General features: G+C 48.8%; 2 protein-coding genes across 2 annotated transcripts; one reads left to right on the forward strand and one right to left on the reverse strand.

The window, feature by feature from the left end:
* Positions 1-1,048: 1,048 nt before the first annotated feature.
* TrAFT101_007427 (uncharacterized protein) lies at positions 1,049-7,643 on the reverse strand (the record flags this gene model as incomplete). Its single annotated transcript, XM_066128042.1, has 9 exons — positions 1,049-3,176; positions 3,458-4,105; positions 4,450-5,303; positions 5,434-5,639; positions 5,767-5,854; positions 5,942-6,760; positions 6,953-7,123; positions 7,211-7,363; positions 7,634-7,643. The coding sequence occupies 4 exons, from the start codon at positions 7,641-7,643 to the stop codon at positions 6,657-6,659; spliced, it is 438 nt and encodes a 145-aa protein (XP_065984156.1). The 3' UTR covers positions 1,049-3,176; positions 3,458-4,105; positions 4,450-5,303; positions 5,434-5,639; positions 5,767-5,854; positions 5,942-6,656.
* Positions 7,644-7,731: 88 nt separating this feature from the next.
* On the forward strand, positions 7,732-13,698 carry TrAFT101_007428 (uncharacterized protein). Its single transcript, XM_024904422.2, has 2 exons — positions 7,732-9,064; positions 9,127-13,698. Exons 1-2 carry the CDS (start codon positions 8,504-8,506, stop codon positions 12,208-12,210), a joined length of 3,645 nt encoding a protein of 1,214 aa, XP_024756374.1. The 5' UTR covers positions 7,732-8,503; the 3' UTR covers positions 12,211-13,698.
* The last annotated feature ends 787 nt before the right edge of the window (positions 13,699-14,485 follow it).

Genomic DNA, 14,485 nt, shown 5'->3' on the forward strand with positions numbered 1-14,485 from the left:
TAGGCAAGTATTGTTGAAAGTTCATCGTCGGCGGGGGGGGTTGGTTAGTAGTAATACAATGATATAAAGAGATGACAGCCAGATGCTTTGCGCGACTCTTTAGAGACTAAGTTAATAAATTAGACCTATGAGTTTACGAGGTATGATGATCATGTTTCGTATATGTTAAACAATTTCATCATTCCAGCCCATTCAACGCCATCTCGGCCAGCCATGGCATATTTACGCTATAACGCACTTGTAAAGTGAAGATTGAAGTTAGACAAGACGCCGATAACTTGTATGATTCCAGAGATGAGATGAAAGTTTACGGTGTGCCAATCGTGAGATATGCTGGCATGGCTGATGTAAAGACGATAGAGTCTAGCCTACCATGTGGCATTGATATGTGGTGATCGCTCCTATATGCCCAGTAGCATAGTCGTTGTATAAGAGCCCATAAATTAGACGTGTTAACTTTCAGTAAGAGAAGAAGAATTATTCTTTGCCAGAAATCACCGTTAATGAAAGTATACACGCAACCTGGACCTCAAAATTGGCAAGTTGCTAGTGTTTGCGCAAGTTCACCCATGGTTTAGTTCATGGCACACGAGGTATAACTATTGAGCTTCCGCTACAGGTTCCTGATAATTCGCTGCTTACAAGCTCTTCTTATATGACCTTGATGATTCAGATGTAAAGGGCAATCATGCCGCACTAGGCCTGGATAACGTATTGCCTACCTAGCTGAAATACATGCAATAAAGATACTAGCATATACCTGAGTATTTAAAGTTCAATGACGTTTGCATTCTAACGCTGTCCTTTATCTTACGCTTCTTATTCTCTCTGGAAATGCACTCTGGGAAGTCTTTACAATAGACATCGTTCAAGAATACGGAAAGAGAGGCTTTGTACGGATGCCAATACGAGCAAGCCATATACAAATGCTAGTAGACTCTCTACGTTCATCTGAAGTCGTTGATAGCGAACACGATCTCTCCGAGACGTTCGGCGAACCGGCGAGCAATTTGGACAGCATAGTAATTTGTTGCCGTAAATAATAGAGAATATGAGCATACCAGCCATGCTAAATCTTCAACTTTTAATTTGATACGCTAGTATGTAGTAGATGACAACTTTTGCAACTGCTTCTCAAGCTAGTATGTTGTAAAGGTCCATTGAAGCATAAAACAAAAACTAAACTTAAATAATAAATGATGGTTGTCACTTCTTTCCAGACTCCAATCTCCCACGCGTGTATTGTTAAGCGTATGTCATATCAACTCTCGTAAATGTCTCTTGGCCACGTAATGCTCTCCCCGGATAAGGGATTCCCCGGATCAGAAGGGAGTACCAGAGACGTCTGTCGTGCGTATTATGAGTCCTAGTACTACAAAGTACACGAATAAAGCACAGATCAATGCCCCCCCCGGCCAATTGTGCAGCTCTAACGGAAAGTCTCCGGGCCCTTTGGCTACCATTCACATAGATAGGCAAGGGTCTCTTTTCCAACGTGACAGGTGACAAATGACAGACTGGGGAAAAGCAAAGCTGTGATTACGTACGGAACCGTTGGGATTGAAACAAAAAGCCTTTCATTCAGCTGAGTCGTGCTCCATATTCTGACTGCCAATCACTACACACTGCGGTCTCGGACGAGACGTCTGGCTGTATTTCGTGGCATGGAGCACAGACCGTGGCTGAGAGACCAGCGAGGCCATTGCAACACGAGATTGGGGGCCGCCGGTAAGCCAAAACGCCATGTACCACTCGCATACATATATAATATTACCATCTTAAGAAGTCGAGAGCAGGAGGCGTTTTGGACGGGGCGGTGCTTTAATTTGTTGCAACACCACTCTCTGACCGGTGAGCCACAATCCCCTGTTTACTCCATGCAGATGTTATGTAAGTGGTAGACATAAAGTAGTACCGCTCACATGCAAATCTAAAGGCCGACATCAGTGGCGCAACAGCCATTTCGGGGAAACCATATCGTGCATCCGTTCCCGTCTCAGCACATGCGGCTGTTGGTTTGTGGCGTTGGGATCAATAGGGAGCCTTTGCTTTTTAGACCCCGTACGAAACGCTGCTCATTTCCTAAACCCACACGAAAATTTTTCCCAACAGCTTAGCAGATTGAGAAATTGTTCGGGATGCTTCATGATCAGCAGCAGCAGTGGCGCGATTCTGGCGTATATAAGTGACGCTAATCGGCCTCTTCCGACAACTATATGTCATTGCTTTCGGTATGGGTGTATCCGGTTTCACTAACACGCCCACCTGTCTGTCAATTATGCCTTAATCCCAGTTCCATCGATCGGAAAGGGGCCAGGTATCCATAGCTAAGCAGCATATTGAATCCACGTAAATTTCATCACGCTTTCCATGACTTCGATTTGGGAAGAAAAAAGAAAGAAAGGTACACACCGCACGTTGGCGGAGTGGTGGTTATGTCCAAAGCGAAAGCCATAATTCGTACTATGAGCGATATTGACATGGGTCATTCTTAATAGTACAGATATTTAGCCCTAAGCCTCAGGCAAACCGAAAATGCGGCTGATGAGGTGAACGAAAGACTGGTCAGACTATGATAAGTTTTGTAGTCAAGTTTCAATAGGCGAGATAAGCCCAGTCCTGGTTCGACCGTTAGAACAAAGCTCCCTCATCTGTCAATACATGAGCTTCAAAGCCAGAGAAAGAGGCCGAGAAGTCTGTACGGGCCTAAGACGCCCCGCCAAGAAAGCACATCATTAGAATTTGATCTCAAATAATACCGCTTGGCAGTTGGCCAATAACGGGCTCCATCTCTGTGCACTCAACTGCTAAGTCGCTCGTATTTCTCATTCGATTTTAGGTCGCACTTCAATAACATCAACGACTATTCCGCCCCCAGGATGCATTCAATCCCGTGTTGACTGAGACCCGTCTCGAGCTGCGCCGCGGCACGGCAGACAAGCAGGGTAGCAACGCCAGACCCTCAACTTCGACAGCACTAAACAACGCCACCTGGAGGCGCCAGTCCAAGCTTGTCACTTAATATCTTACAGACGGAACGCAATCCGTATGGCCCATATTATGGTCCGTGGTTTCCTATTCCCCATGTTGCTTCAGGGATCTTCGAAGTTCGAGTTCTTCGTCCCAAACAGCTCAAGCGTAGCATGTTGCCTGGATCGAATGGACTAATGTCGCATCTGTTTTGTTTGGTTAGCATACATCCCGTTATAAGACGACGGTAGTCTAGTTATTATTGACCGAGCGAATATACATCAACTCTAACTCGGTATTGAGCGTGTCCTAATGGAGGTCCACATGGAGTCAATCCAGCGAGCGTGTTGGGGGGTCGACTGGCAGAGCCTAGCTTTCAAAGTCCATCTCAATCACGCGTCCCCTTGGATGATTCCCAGCCCAACCATTGTCTTTATCTCTTCTAATGATTTCTTATAGCATCAAGGGCTAGAATTGTGAGCCTCACATGTAGAATGAAAGGCTAGATGTGTGCCATCTACTGTTGATCCAGTGCGTTGAATCGTTGATCCTAGCTTCATATGCATGCCCAGCAGATTGCTCTGGACCTGATCGTCGCAATCTATGTACAGGTGCCAATGAGACTGGAGCTTCTCGGTTCCTCCTCGGGCTCAGGATGTCTGTACTGTTTTGCTCAAGTCTTTAAGGCTTGCTTCCCGAAGTGCAGTGTTGATCTTCTATACCCAGTGTCCACTAATGCTTGAAGGACACTGTAAATTCATAGTAGATAATTCTGAACCAAAGCAGCCAGCTAATACCAATCACCCGCCATTTCTTACCTGTAATTCAAGGCGTAAAAACCTCATGGTGACATTGGTCATACTAACTATGGCCTACCATAATCAGAGCCGTAGTGTTAGTGCTTGTAGGAATGAAGCTGGGCAAAAGCTAGATCAACACTCTTTGGCGGCTTCGTTATGTCCGATGCCGCTCTCACGCGCTACGCCATAGAGGTGATAGTAATATTAGTGCCTAGAGCTCTCGCCTATGTGCTCCGCACTCGAGCGGCGGGCTCAGCAGCGGACCTGGCTCCGTAGATCTGGGACGGGAGTTGGCTGACATTCTACTGCCGTAGCTCATAATATTAGTCTTTACCCTAGACGGATTTCCGGTCAGCCGTAAAACAAAGCCAAGGGGTGATGTTGGGAATGCCAATTGTAAAAATAGCGAATTTGTTGGTTGCTATGATTCGTATATATAGACTGTGATTATTTGGTCAGCCCATGGCCAAATGTAGTAATAATGCATTGACTTCTGCCAGCCTAGCTGGTTCTCGCGGTACCGATGGTAGGCACCGACTATTATAGCAGCTGTAAGACGATATAAGCTGTCAAATATCGCTGATGCAATATTCGCGCCGCCTCATCTTGTAGATATTGGGACATCCTAGTCTACTAGGACGCACATGTAGTCTTATATGCACAATATTCTATACCTCACAAGTATAGAATACGGGACACGCCATCTCAACATGGGAAGCTATGTGGGATACATGGACCACGAGAGAGGAAGGGGGAGAGCCGTGTTGGTGATTTGGATGTGGACCTGGACTGGTACTTTAGCGATAACTGCGCTGTAAGCATACTGCCGCCAGATTTCTGGTGATGATAGTATGTGCCAAAGGCACTAACTCATCTATTAGAATGATTATTCTAGACGCATGTTGCATCTAAGGGGAAATGGATATCAACAGACTGAATCTCGCTGCTTCCACGAGTCTGGCACGTGAATGGGAGTGGGGAGGGCCAGACCTCTACTACTAGGCAGTTTTGGCAGTATCATGGGAAAGTACTGAGACGTTAGTGCCCCCAATTTGACCCTTGAGCTGCTCGCTTCTGAACGATGGGCCTGGCCCGCCTAGAGGCAGGGGGTCGTAAATTTAGGCAGGGCGAATTTTGGCTCTGAATAGCCACAATGGGTTAAGGCAAAACCCAAGGCCGGAAATGGCCTTGACGGAGAAAACAGAATAGGAAATGAGAGAGCTCACGGGGGGCACTTGACCCCGAGAGACCTAGCCTGCTAACCCACCAAGTAAGGCATGTCATAAGGTTATGGAGCCAGCTTTCGCGAACGAATAGATATGCGGGAAGGCTGAGGCGATGCCGTTACCTCCAAGAGATCTGCCAGCAGGTCAAACAAGAAACGATGAGCGTGGAGTGGTGAATATTGGGGGTCGAGCTCATACAACAACTTCCCCTAATCGCATGTCCTCTCCTGTCGATGCTTCGTATAGTAGGCCAAAGATAGGTCGTGCATCGAGAGGATAATGTCAAATTCGAAGTTTCTTTAGAGGTCTACTATAAAACGAGATTGTGTCAGAACCGGCGTATGCAGCCAGCACTCGTAATATGAAGTTGAGAGACTTGGATGTGTGTCAGAGTAGAGCGACACTACTGAACCTAGAATACTGGGGATGCGGCGCACTTGTGAGAAATCGATGAATCACAAATCAAAGCTGTGGGCTGACAGATTGATCAGGTGTCTCGTAATCCAAGTTCTAGCAGTAGATGCTCTCTTTGCTTTCAAAAATTGGATGCCTTCTCTCCTTTCGCCAACCAAAAGGTGGAAAACAGCGAGACAGATGTAAAACATATCGTATGGATCTCGGGCTGTCTTGGGCGAGATTGCTTCTAGGTGCATAGATTAGCTGAAACAGTTCCTGGCGAGAGCATCCATTTTTCATTTTTCATTTTTCCTCTTTTTTTTCTTTTTCTTTTAAAGATCTGTCTTGTATTTTGGAAAACGAAAATAGCCCACAAGTTATTATTTTTTGGTTATAATGCAAGTTTCTCACAGCTTGCCACGCACACACTGTCTGCTGTTGCTGCACGGCGGTGACTAGTATCTGGTGGTGAACTGTAGTCGCAGGTCAGCAATTTGAAATACGATACAAAATCGCACTCCTTATTCTCAGGAGAGAAGTGCCCCGTACCGGAGCTGCAGCTTCCGAATGACAGCGTCTTTCTTTCTCTTGTTGGAATGAAATCTGATTGATCGTAAAGGGAGGGAGACTGTTCTCAACAAAAGGTCGACTCCAGCACCACACCGGCAGTACTTAGTAAGAGCACTAAGAGATTGACAATGGTGCTCAATGCCTAGGGGTTTGGCCAACGTCTCCCTGCAGGATATGCCTGATAGCAATTGACTCCATGGTTTGACACCACCATCGGATTTATTGTGGCGCAATGCAGAGTAAGGTTCCTTAGGTGGTCATCAGTGTCTATGATTGCGCCCTGGAATCGGGGCGCTCGTGCGGAGTAGGGAGCATAATAAGACGAACTCTAAAAGCTCTCGTAGTAAATGACCTGACATCAAACATTATCCAGAATGAAAAAGACTCATAGCTGTGAGAGCAGCCTTTCCCATGGTACGGCGCCGCCGCATTGCCATATTTCCACTGCCAGCTCTGTCCAATTTGCGTCTAAGCTTGGCCGTTGTTCCCGTCGCCTCGGGAGGCGCCACTGCATTATGACATGCTGCTGCTGGTGCTATGCCCGACAGCTTGAGAGCATGGACCACAGCCAGCCAGGCGTGGGCAGGGGCCACTTTGTGATGCCGGAGGAGACCTCTGCAAAACCCCTGCATGCATCCCTGCAAGCCCTGCTCATGTCCTTGGCAGCCCATCAAAACCCCTGCTGATTGTCCTCTTAGCGCAGGCGCTTGGTGTGCCTCTGGCGGCTTCCCTGGTCCCTGAGCCATCTAGTGCCAGTACGTTGCTGCTGTCTGTCTGTCTTGCTGTCACTCTGATACCCTGGGCAAGGGACATTAGCCTCTGGTGACGAAGACAGCATCAAACATGTGCAGCATCTAGGGGCGTGGATACGAGTTGGCAGCACACGCCTTTGGAGGTGACGAACTGGCCAAAGGGGGCGAGTGATTGGCGGCGAGGCGGAACATGCTGGGTGGGTAGAACAAGTAGGTAGTTACTCAGATGGACACGCACCGATCCAGCTTTTCCAAGCAATAAACAGCAGTCTCCCCGAGACGCCAGACTCAGAGACGGCTGTCTGACCTTTCCTTTCCTCTCGATTCCCTCGCCTGCGCGTGGACTTGAGCATACGAATATCGTTCGCTGCCCACTGGTTGGAAAAGGACGCTGCTTTGTGGCTTTGAACTAGAATACGAAAGGCGAACCGAACATCAGCTTGGAGTTGCGGCAACACTCAACGAGCAGCAAAAACAAACCGACAGACAGACGCACGACGACAATTGTGAGAGACGCCAGATTCGGAGTGGAAGAGGCCAAGAGGGCTGAACCCGCCAGAGGCTGTATCTGGGTACGGAGCCGCCGCTGGACGACTTTGATTAAGAGAAACGAAAAACCAATCCACCCTCGCAGGCCTCTCGTCGTCGCCTGAAGCAAGAACGTGGGATCAGTTCCCAGGTACGAAGTACATACTGCCCGCCCAGGGAAGCGTCTGGGCCACGGGGCCAAGACACTGATTTGAGCCCACTGCACGAACCCTGCACAACGGCCAACCCTGCTCGTGCGCACCCGACTCGGATCGCCGCAGTGCATGGCCAGTCTTGCATTCCGATTCTCCCCAAAGTCTGGCCTCTGATCTCGATTCTGCCTGCATCGAACCGCTCGAGTCAGCAGCGGCTTACCGGTTCAAGGACGCACCGGCTCCCATCGCAATATCGCTTGGGGCCTGTCATACCGCGCCATAAGCATCGATTGAATCTGTAAGTACCAAGCATTATTTCCTACAGCGCCTTCTCTGCGCTAGCTCCCCAGCACCAGCACCAGCACGAGCCCCCCCAAAAAGGAACAAAGGAAAAAAAAAACAGACCGAGGACAGACGGGTTCATTGCTGCGTAAGGCGGCGTCACGATCGCTCTGTGGCCCTTGACCTGCTGGTCGTCTCCGCCATTCCCGCCATCGCCAGCATCGTGTTGTCACGGAAGCTGCCGGGCGAATGAAGTGTTGTTCATTCCTGCTCGGCTCCGCTTCCCGCCTCCCATCACGACCTCCTTTCATTCCAACCACGGCCAGGCTCTGCTTGCCACAACACAGCATCGCCGAGGCATGATGCGCTTTTGCTGATGACGCAGTCCAGTTCACTCCATCGCCTTCGGATACCATAGCCAAAGCCTGCCTCAGGAGCTGCCCTGCGCACTGCGCCACCAGCTCGTCGCTCCTGAGCTCCGTCACGACCACATCTCTTTCCATCTTCTTCTCCCAGCAAAGACTTGCGTGGAATACTAAAACAACGCGACCTACAAAGCGAATAAGCTAGACCATTCTCAAATCTGCCATTTACGGCTTTGCGGGGAATCTTGTCTTCTTCCTTCACTTCTCTCGGCACCCGACGCAGACGACTCCATCACTTCCTGCTTACTATTGGATATTGGCTGTGATTTTCCTCCGGACCCGATCCCAGCCTGCTTTTGTTTAAATCTTTATCTGATACCGGCCGTTGGGCGCTGGGTTCTAAACTGGGAGACTGTTATCCGATGACCTGATCAACAACCAGTGTCCTTGGCCCTCCCAATGCTGAGCGACAATCATATGCGAGCGAGCCTTCAGGTGGCTCCATTGGATCTCACAAAATCTCGACCTGAAGAGGCCGACGATGGCTCTCTGTCAAACAACCAAACTCCCAAAGGCGAATCAAGTTTGGAAACTTCACATCTTCGCTCTCAAATGACGCCTCCGGTGACTCCCAATGGCTCGCAGGAGGACCTATCCTCCGTATCGACGCCCCATATGCCGCCCGTTTTCCACAACTTCCTCCGCGCCTTTTATCCTTTTCACCCGACTCTCGCAATGGCCGATTCTAGCGTTACTCTACCACTAGACGAAGGAGACGTTGTTCTGGTGCACTCGATCCACACAAACGGGTGGGCAGATGGGACACTTCTAACATCAGGCGCCAGGGGCTGGCTTCCAACCAACTACTGCGAGGCGTACGAGCCGGGGGAAATGCGCAGCCTCCTCAAGGCGTTACTTAATTTCTGGGACCTGTTACGAATAACAACGATTGACGAGGACCATATGTTTCAGAGCCAAGAGTTTATGAAGGGCCTCATTGGTGGAGTGCGCTATCTTCTGGTAAGTCACCTTGTTGTGGTATGGCTGTCAACGGGCAACTGAAGCTAACGTATTCCGTATAGGAGCGCACTCGGTGTCTAAGTCGTGAATCAATGCTCATTAAGCGATGTGATCCTCTACGCAGATGCCGTAAATCGCTGCTATCAGAACTTTCATCACTTGTGAAAACGGCGAAGCGGCTCCAGGACCTTCAACAGGTGGCGTTCGAGTTCCCTGATGAAGTGAATGACGTTGTGGACCAAATGATATTAAAGGCATTTAAAGTCGTTACCAAGGGAGTAAGATTTCTCGATGTTCTCGAAGACGATAAGCGAGCTCACTCATCCTCGCACACCATTCATACAATGCCTCCTGTAATCGAAGAGACGTGTGTTCCGCCTACGCCTCCCGCAGATCGGGGTGTGTTTACCGAACAGACACAAACAGTTCCAGATGACCGTGCTTCTGCTGCTGCCACAGCTGGCGATGAGGCTTCTCTTGCTTCTGAAGAGACCAATGCTGCTGCACAACTAGTCCAGCCCAGCCGCTGGAGCAAGCGACTATCGTCATTGAATGCTCAGGCTGGCACCAATTCAAATCGGCATTCTCAAGCTAGCACGGCACAAATGAATCGTCTTTCTGCAAACATGGCTCACCGACTATCGCTAGCTGGACCATCTCCGCTCTCTCGCCCTCACCACCTTGTGTCTGAGCGTCTTAGCAAAAGCCACGACAAGTTTCTTTCCCATCTTGGATCTTTTATCGGCCGCCTGCATCTGCAGTCACAATCGCGACATGAGCTTGCAACAGCCATTAAGCAGTCTGCTATTTCTGGAGGAGAGCTTATGGCTGTTGTTGATGCGGTTAGTACGCAGAGCAGTTCTATGATCAACGCCCTGGTTTCATCAAGAGATGCTCTCCTGGAGCGTATTCAGGACTTGGTGTGCGCTGCTCGGGATACTTTGGCGAATGCGGAAACGGAAGGAGCAGACATCATTATGCCACAGGATAACAACATCATGCTAAATTCTGCGACAAGCTGTGTGAGAGCGGCTGGAGAGTGCGTCGCCTTGACAAAAGGTGTAATCGAGAGATCGGGAGATTTTGAACTTGAGTCTGTTGGGAATGCCCTGCCTTTGGATGCAATTGTTCTAAATGCCCCTGCAACTAGATCAAGGACACCATCAGTGGCAGAGAGATCCGAGGCTGCTAGTGTTGTCGGATCGGCAAACTCCCCTGCCAGGCGGCCAAGTGTCGTGGCACTTGATAAGCCTTTGCCTCGTGTCCCCGATAGCCAGCCCGATGAAGAGGCTACGCCGCCAGCTACGTCTCCCAAAAACTCTCGACCCTCATCGGTAGTGGGAGAAGCGGTATCAAGTCCAGCCTCCTCCGCTACATCTGTTGGTCGAACACTCCCTCCTCTTCCAAAACTTACCACAACCTCGATACCCGCAGATACGACCGAAAATGGCTCTGCTCGCGAACTGGACCTTCATTCGTCTTTTGATAGCATGGCTGGCTCTAGTGCTGGAAGCAGCACAACATATCTGAGTAGAGACTCAGAAGTCAGTATCCTATCTCAGAGCTCAACGCGAGCCACTACCCCTGACCAAACGCTGGTTCCCCGAAACCAGCCCTCTTTATCCGAGCTGAGCACTACCGGAAGCTCCACCCATACAGAAGAAGCTGATGATGTCGAGTCAAAGTTGTTGATGAAGACATACGCACACGAGCTCGTATTCAACAAAGAAGGCCAGGTGACGGGTGGCACACTTCCAGCATTGGTTGAGCGTTTAACCACTCACGAAGCTACGCCCGATGCCACATTCGTCTCAACATTTTACTTGACGTTTAGGCTTTTTGCCACTCCCATACAGTTGACAGAGGCACTCATTGACCGATTTGAATATGCGGAAGAGTCGCCGCAAACATCAGGCCCGATTCGCTTGCGGGTATATAATGCTTTCAAGGGCTGGCTTGAGTCTCACTGGCGCGATCAGACCGACCGAGATGCACTGAAGCTCATTATTCCCTTTGCTGAGAACCGGCTTAATTCTATATTGCCATCTGCCGGATCACGGCTGCTAGAACTAACGACTCGTGTGTCTAATGAAGGAGCGCTGGTGCCTCGGCTTGTCTCTTCTATGGGCAAGACTAACACGGCCATCGGCCAATACGTCCCGGCTGATCTTCCTCTTCCATCTTCTATTATCTCAAAGGGCCAGCAGAGCGCACTGCAATCCTTCAAGGCCGGCGGCGTCTCGCCTACAATACTCGACTTTGATCCTCTAGAGCTTGCCCGCCAACTAACCGTCAAGCAGATGAACATCTTTTGTTCCATCTTGCCCCAGGAGCTTCTGGCCTCCCAATGGATGAAGAAGGCCGGAGCAGATGCGCCAAATGTCAAAGCCATGACTGCTCTATCGACCGACCTATCAAATATGGTTGCCGCAACAATACTTCAGCATTCAGAGCTCAAAAAGCGGGCCGCCGTCATTAAGCAGTGGATCAAAATTGCGCAGTCATTCTTGGAACTTCATAATTACGATGGTTTGATAGCCATCATCTGCATCCTTAATAGCAGCACCATCACTCGCCTGCGTAAGACTTGGGATGCGATATCACAGAAGCGTAAAGAAGTGCTCCGAAACCTGCAAGAGATTGTAGAGCCGTCGCAAAACAACAAAGTTCTTCGCACAAAACTACATGATCACGTCCCTCCCTGCCTGCCTTTCCTTGGCATGTATCTTACTGACTTGACTTTTGTTGATATCGGCAACCCGTCAACGAAGCGTGTATCTTTGGGGAGCGAATCTGAAGTAGATGGCGCAGGCGGCTTGACAGTCGTCAACTTCGACAAGCATTCTAAGACGTCCAAGATTATCGGAGAACTTCAACGGTTTCAAATACCTTATAGACTGACGGAGCTGCCTGATATGCAGGACTGGTTATCAGCACAGTTTCAGCAAATCCGTGAAGCAAGCAAAGGGAACGTTCAAGTGACATACTACCGAAAGAGTCTCTTGCTTGAACCACGCGAGCCTATAGTGAAGCGAGAGACTGCTGAGTCGCCGGCAACGGCAACGGCGGCAGCAGCTGGTCGACCCGATATTTTCGGCTGGATTACGCGTGATCGTGTTGGACAAAACTCGACACCACAAGCTTAAGGATACATAAGCTTGCCTTGTTTTCATTTTTCCCTTTCCAGCCAGGAATGGAACATTCCAAAAATTCTACGTACTGGCACCCACATATACATTGCTGCCTGCTTTTGATTTCGATACCCTGGCATTATTTTCTGGCTACATTTTATGTTAAATCGTGAAGCGCGAGGCACCATACCGCTAAACCGAGGCGTACTAAGGAAACCGTCAATCAGAACGACGGTGTCTTCCATAAAATTGGAATTGGTGAAAAGCTCTTATAATGCTACTAAGAGCGTCGTTCCAAGTTTCTACAATGAAAATGCGCACGTTATTTTTTAGACACCTCGAGCGAAGGGGTTCATTGAATATAGGAGAGCTGAGGGAGTACGTTGCCCCGTTTCTGATGCCTCACTCCACGATGTTTTTCTTTCTGTCTTTCTCTTTGTTTCTTGTTTCTGTTCAATCGTTCGTTCGGAAGGGGGTGGAAAGTAACGGCGTTGGTGATTCTGGCTTTCAATTTTCTATTGGGTGCATGGGCGTTGGAACACAAAAGGGCCTAATTTTTGGAGCAAATCCGATTGAATGAGATGATACACGATCTGTCCTCTTTTATCAAGTTGTTGGGAAGAAGTGTGTAACGTGAACATGCTTAAGCGGTCGTGGAATGGCGTCATGATAGGATGAGATAGGTTAGAAGACATGGTAAAAGGGGAGTTTGTGTATAGCATGGAGTTAAAATCTGTATCAGATGGCAAATTAAACCAGGTAGAGCAAGAAGAAGGAAAATTTGAATTTACTTTTCCCTTGAAATGAAAGGAGAATACAAATGATAGAAGCACAAGGGACGGTGTTTGAACTTGCAAGGCTAGCTCGATAGTCACTGGCGCCTAGTCATGGCTGAGATGAGCCGAGATGGCGATGTATATGAAAGATGTAACCCCGTACACGTGGCAGACGCGGAAAGCCTATGCTGGCACATGCCTAGGCATGTACTATGTTGAAGATGGAGGGATGGAGCGGATAGAAGGCAGGGAGATGGAGATGGAGATGGAGATGGAGATGGAGGCATGTCAGATGGCTTGGCTGCCAGCTAGTCTAGACTGTCTAGGCTGTCTAGGCCCGGGCATGGGCATTAGGTAGGCCACGGGGAAATGGAATCCAACGTTGTGAGATCAGCTCCTTCAGATTGGACTATTGGGAGATGGACAAGGGACTAGAGTAAGGTAGTAGGTAACATGCTCGATTGGTTGGTGGAACCTGGGATTGTTGCTTTGCCATGACTGATAAGTGAAAGGAACAGGGAGTGCGGACATGCTGATATGGGGAGACGATACGGAATACTACAAGAGGACTATAGAATGATTGTAAAAAATAATTTTGAGACTTATGGACAGCGTGTATAGGTATGGAGATTTCCGTAATGTTTCCAGTTGGAGCTCACGTATAATACGAACAAAGCATGAGGGTTATCGCACAGTAGAGTAAAAATGGGTAAAAATGACTTTTGGCGATTTGGCTGGTGGCATGTAGTATTAGCGCGCACAGTAACTACTAAACTACCTCGAGTACGTAATGAGCGTACCTATAATACGCCTCGCGCGACCCCGTTTTAATAGTCTTTTTTTGCCAGGCCCGGCAAATGTAACATTTCGTTTTTTGGAGTACGGAGCACGATCCGTATGAAGGTGTTGGAACCGCGTACCGTTTTCGATGTACCAGAGTACCAGGAGTATGGCCCGGTAACCGAGGGTGGGCTCCGTTATTGGGCGTGAGTTTGGTGGGAAAAGGGTTTCTTTTTTTTGCCTATCTCGCTGTTTGTGTGGGTTTTGTCCTTTCTTTCTTACTGGTTGATTGATGATGGATGGCATGGGAGGTTGGGTGTGGATGGATGGATGGGTACAGTACATACATACAGTATGGAAGCCCGTCCGTCCATACAGCAAGAGCCAATATATTAAACCGTGAACCACACCACCACGCTGCTGTATGATAACGGATAGCGTGTGCAATTTAATTTGGATGCAGCGCGCTTTGGTGAGGGGTAGCCAGAAAAATAGTAGTAAAAAGAAAGATTAAAGGGATCGACTGCAGCAGAGCATCTCGCGGCTAGTCGGATAAGGGAACTCGTTAACATGTGCATGTGCTCGTGCATGTTATGGGAGGTGAGGGTGCTTACGAGAGGAACAAGCAAGAGAATAGGAATTAAAAAATTTACTACTATTTCTAGGCACTGGGAGAGGGGGAGCAAGTCTGCATCGCTACTAAAGGTGTACATCCTTTTGCTGAAAAGACTCAC

This window comes from Trichoderma asperellum, chromosome 4 (assembly GCF_020647865.1).
Source record: "Trichoderma asperellum chromosome 4, complete sequence".
Lineage (NCBI taxonomy): Eukaryota > Fungi > Ascomycota > Sordariomycetes > Hypocreales > Hypocreaceae > Trichoderma > Trichoderma asperellum.

Coding starts and splice junctions, on each gene's coding strand:
- TrAFT101_007428 (XM_024904422.2), top strand. CDS start 8,504: ATGCTGAGCGACAATCATATGCGAGCGAGCCTTCAGGTGGCTCCATTG. Junction 9,065..9,126: donor GTGGAGTGCGCTATCTTCTG/GTAAGTCACCTT, acceptor TATTCCGTATAG/GAGCGCACTCGGTGTCTAAG.